We start from the raw sequence: 5,645 nt of genomic DNA on the forward strand, positions 1-5,645 counted from the left end.
TAAGATCATTAAAGAACCCAGAGGGACAACTGAAACATTGGATCAGAAAGATAGGCCAGTATAATTATAATATTGAATATAGAGAAGGAAAATCTCATGGTAATGCCGATGGACTGACCCGAAGACCCTGCAAAAATGACTGCAAACATTGCTACAAAAGAGAGGTTGAGCTAACCAGGTACCGTCAAGCTGAAGTCAAGCCGACTGAAAGAGTTGATGATGATGAAATGGAACCAGGTATAGATATTAAATCAGAGCAGGAGAAAGACCAAGATTTGAAGCCAATAATTGATTTTCTAAAAGCAAGTGTCTTGCACCCTGCTTGGGAGAAGGTGTCTAGTCTAAGCCCTGTGACAAAGAACTATTGGGCACAATGGGACCAGTTGAAGCTTGAAGATGGTATTCTTCTCCTGAGATGGGAAAGTGACGACCTGGCAAACGGTTATACCGAGCAAGTTACGGGAAGTTGTGCTGCATCAATCCCATGATACTTTAACAGGAGGACATCGTAATTAAGAAGACATTGAGTCACCTACGTCCAAGATTTTACTGGATAGATATGAGGCAAGATGTGGAATAATGTTGTGCTAAAAGGGGACCCAAGCATAAGGGTCGTGCTCCAATGAAGTTATATCAAGTTGATGCACCAATGGAAAGAGTAGCCATTGACATTGCTGGTCCTCTGCCCCAAACTTCTGAAAGTGGTATTTGAACGGATAGATGAAAACGTCTGCTGATTCGATGAAGTTAACTTATGATAAGAGATCTACTGAAGTTAACTTATGATAAGAGATCTACTGAAGTCAGCTTTGAACCAGGAGACAAGGTGTGGTTGTATAATCCCAGGAAGACCAAAGGGAAGTTCCTAAGTTGACTTCTCCATGGGAAGGCCCATATGACACAGTGGATCATCTCTCAGACGTGACTTTCCGGGTAAAATGTGGTTGGCGAGGTAAACCGAAGGTGGTGCATGCCAATAGACTTTAGCATTAGCACAGTCCAGGACATTTCAGTTGGAACAAAGTGAATAACGGAGCAAATGATGCTGCTGAAGACGTGTCACCTGAAAAAGCCACTGTCGAAGAAGAAACTCTACCTGGTTTTGAGAAGGGAAACAGTGAAGCCCTTGATGAAGTAACTACCAGTGATGTGACTGTTACCGATGATAGGACATTTCCTGATGAAGCATATGAACCCCACATGATGCAGAAGGCAACGAGACGAAAATCAGTACAGAAGAAGATACGTCCCGTAAAATTAAGAGACTTTGTTGAATTGTAATTTTGTGTTTATAAATTCTGTACATTTAATTAAATTATTGTTAATTGTTTATTGGTTTAATGTAAGTGGCTATTGTTCGGGATGAACAATACTAAGGAATGGGCAGTGTTACGACAGCGGAGGTCACGTGACGCTAGTAACACATCATGCACTTCTAGAACGTTCATGAAACTTCTAGAGGTTACTAGAGTCGGTATTCTTGTACATATAAGAAGGTCAAGACGTGACGCAATAATGTGTAATTGAACTGCAGACAGAGAGAGAGTATTTCTGAGTCGAGCACATGAGACGTTCATTGTGAATTACAGCATTTGTTATAGCACGACTGTGGAAATTAAGTGTGTTGCAAAGTTGTATTCAGAAAGAATAAACCAGTTTTATTTAAGAAAGGACTTGTATCGCTAAAGTTTCTTTGGAAAGAAATTATACGGAAAATTAACTAACGAACAGAGATGTAACAGTATATTGTTACGTCTCTGGTCGTTTGTTAATTTTGTATACAATTTATTTCCGATGAAACTTTAGTGATACAAGTCCTTTCTTAAATAAAACTAATTTATTCTTTCTCAATACAACTTTGCAATACACTTAATTTCCACAGTCACTTTAACTTAAACACACGCTATAATTCACAACGATTCATGCACTTCACTTTTGGTCGCCATCGTGCTTGACTCAATTGTCCATCTCTGTCTCTGCCTGTCTGCAATTATCTATCTTGTCACTTTATTTGCCGGCTTCTATACTAAAATAGAGGATGCGTAGAAAAGACTAGAGTTGTTGGGAACAGTCATGATCCTTCTAGAAACCCATGACGTGTTACCAGCATCACGTGACTACTTCTGTCGTAACAATATACTGCAATAAACGTTTTCACAGATTTAAAATGCAAGCTTATTTCCGTGGGGAATTCTTGTTATAAACATTATAGGATACATAAGGTGAGAAATTCTACATTGTGTTCTAAGAGAAGAGGTCATGTCTGCTTATTTCTGTGCACATGCTTTAACAGAAACGTGATTTGTTGCTTTATTTTGATGGACAGTCACATTATTATGGGCTGTAAACTATTCTCTATTCATGTATGTGTACAGTCCCATTAGTGGCTATTTCTGTACTCACAGTTATGTCATTAAATAGAAATCTAAACTAACAGTCATGTTAATACTTTGTCACAACCCAAACTTTACAAGTAACATGTTTTAGTTTAAACCCAAGTCCTCTTTTTTTCTTTCTGATTTACTGGTTTCTCTATTATATCATTCAGCTGTTGATATAAGTTCAACTGAGGTAGTCACTGAACCGTAAGAATTTCACCATCGTTAGTATACGTGCCACTTGACCTGGCCATCATTAGTGTACGTGCCACTTGACCTGGCCATCGTTAGTATATGTGCCACTTGACCTGGCTGTCGTTAGTATACGTGCCACTTGACCTGGCCATCATTAGTATATGAGTCACTTGACCTGGCCATCGTTAGTATATGTGCCACTTGACCTGACCATCATCAGTGTACATGCCACTTAATCTAAGATTAAGATAGCTTTTATATCTGTGTTGATTTCTGTATGCATATAAAGGCCTGTACATTGTTCTTTACTTCCTATGAGTCTACATTGTTTATTGAATAACTTTCATATTACTTCAGTTCCTTCTCATAAACTTATTTCATGTTTCATGAACAGATAAAAAGGGAACTACTGGAAGAACAACATCAATTTCTTAGCTTTCTCTTGGTTTATAATTATTAGTAGTCTGGTTTCCCCTTTGTTGGTCCTTTCTTCATAGTTTTCGAATGCTGGGTCTGGTTCTCCAACAGCTGTAAAACTTGATAGGCTTCCAACAAAATTTTGTTGTTGTTGTTTTTTTTTTGGGGGGGGGGTAGAAAAATTTTCAGAACAAGAGTGAGGGTTCAACAAATACAAGAACTGTGATCTGTTCAAAGTGATCACAGGGTGCGGTCTGGAACCCCACATATACAAAAGCAAATTTAGTCTATGGAATCGAAATATACTGATACGACAGGGGAAGTCACGTGGCGCTAGTAACACGTCATGAACTTCTGGAACGTTCACGTCCCTTCCTGAATGCTCTAGCGTTTACTAGGTTCGGTATTCTTTTATATATAAGATGGTCAAGACGTGACGGCAACAATATAATGTAATGTGTAATTGAACTGTGGACAGAGAGAGACATATTTTTGAGCACGTGAGACGTTCGTTGTGAATTATAGCGTTTGTTATAGCGTGACCATGGAAATTAAGTGTATTGCAAAGTTGTATTTAGAAAGAATAAACCAGTTTTATTTATGAAAAGACTTGTATTGCTAAAGTTTCTTCGGAAAGAATTTTTACGGAAAATTAACTAACGAACGGAGGCGTAACAATACATTCACCTGGTGATGGTGATGCCAAAGCATACAAACAGATAAATGAGGGTACAAGGTATATCTATCACGTCACGTAATAAAGCAGTAAATCTTCCAGCATGAATAGCAATATCAGGTGAAAGACGAAAAACTAAGTAGTCACCCTCAAACCTTTCAGCCATCAGGAAGGAGTAGATTCAAAGGTAACTGAGGAAAACCCCCAAATCTCACAAACCTGAATGACTAATTGAAGAAAAAGAACAGGTGTTGGTTCATCCAAATTGACCTCGTGTGAAGCCGACTTAGTAAAGAAAGGTGCCGGAAGAACTGAGTCCAAATTCCCCCAGAACTCCCAGGAGAAACACTCCGGGCTGAATATATGCCTTCATCTCACAACTGATCAAACCATAGACAGTTTCAAGTGAGAGTGACCCCCCCCCCTCGACCATAGAAAGATGCGAGATAACAGAGACGGAATAGTGGAAGTCTGATGAGCCTCCAGACTGGCAACAGTAACATGAGGAATTCATGCCCGAAAATAGCGCATCTATTTTTAATTTTTTTAAAGAAATGTTAATTGTACGTTAATCCACAGAGCAATGCCAAAATCACAATCCAGAACGTAACAAAGCACAGCAATACAGAGAAAACGGTGACCAAATGCTTTGTAGAGAAAAAATAGTTACATTGTCTGAGTGAGGTGCTTATATACAGCACCAGGATAGAGGGTGCATTGACGTACGTGAAGAATGTTACAAGGCCAAAAATCACCAAAGGCATTTAAGTGGGGTATAAAAGACTGAAGCAAGTGACATCAATGCTTAGATGGGCAAAGTGAAGATCGAGGAATAGCTATGTGTCTGCAGATGGTATGTATGTTTTGGAATTGGAAGTTACAAGAGATCAAAATCAAATTATTAAAGTATAAAACACATCTTGATATACATACGTTTAATGACATCTTGAACTTGTTCTACTGACTTACAGTACAAGAAAACTGATGGCTGAGTTCCTAGAATGGTCCTGGTGATTGATGGCTAGAAAAGAGAATTTCATTTGTTATAAGCATTGAATATACAGGCTTGTTCAAGTATCTTTATTTAGTTCAGATGATACCTGCCCTTCACCAAAAATAAACCCATCTGTTGAGTAAGACTTTGTTCTCTGAACCATTTGGCAACAGATGTTAATTGATCGGGGGTTGGAGGGTGGCACAAATAAATTATTATGTAAGCTCTGATGGTAGAATAGTGTGACTATCATTTAGTATACAACAAAAATTGTCCCTTGGTGGGTCAGGAGTAAGTTTACAATCTTTCAATGCTAAAATATCGATATGACTTTGCACTAAAACCAACCAGGTAATGTGAAAAATTATTGTCTAAAGAAGCTCTAAAGCTTAAGAGGTTGATATCAAACTAACTTAGTTTCATGCCGAACAAACTATAATTTAGTTATATCAAACTAACTTAGTTTGATGCCAACAAACTATAATTTAGTGATATCAAACTAACTTAGTTTGATTTGATGATGAACAAACTATAATTTAGTGATATCAAACTAACTTAGTTTGGTATGATGCCGAACAAACTATAATTTAGTGATATCAAACTAACTTAGTTTGGTCTGATGCCGAACAAACTATAATTTAGTGATGTCAAACTGACTTAGTTTGGTCTGATGCCGAATAAACTATAATTTAGTGATATCAAACTAACTTAGTTTGGTCTGATGCCGAACAAACTATAATTTAGTGTGTTACAACAGCGGAAGTCACGTGACGCTAATAACACGTCATGAGATTCTAGAAGGATCTTGTCTGTTCGTGGCACCTCTAGTTTTCTCTATGCGCCCTCTATTTTTGTATATATAAGCCGGCAAAAGAACTGACAGCATGAATAATTGCAGATTGAAGAGACAGAAACAGATAATCGAGTCAAGTCGTAAGTAAAGTGCGTGAATCGTTGTGAATTATAGTGTGTGTTGAAGTTAAAC

General features: G+C 37.9%; 1 protein-coding gene across 3 annotated transcripts in view; it reads right to left on the reverse strand.

Annotated features, from left to right (window-relative positions):
* Positions 1-5,645, reverse strand: part of LOC106471860 (sodium-independent sulfate anion transporter-like) — a 68,511-nt gene that overhangs the window by 3,664 nt on the left and 59,202 nt on the right. For all 3 annotated transcript variants that reach the window (XM_022400473.1, XM_013932484.2, XM_022400474.1), the window contains one exon: positions 4,600-4,687. In XM_022400473.1, the coding sequence (XP_022256181.1) occupies positions 4,600-4,687 (88 nt within the window). Of the gene's footprint in view, positions 1-4,599; positions 4,688-5,645 lie in introns of those variants that run through there.

Source organism: Limulus polyphemus, unplaced genomic scaffold (assembly GCF_000517525.1).
Source record: "Limulus polyphemus unplaced genomic scaffold, Limulus_polyphemus-2.1.2 Scaffold4909, whole genome shotgun sequence".
Classification (NCBI taxonomy): domain Eukaryota; kingdom Metazoa; phylum Arthropoda; class Merostomata; order Xiphosura; family Limulidae; genus Limulus; species Limulus polyphemus.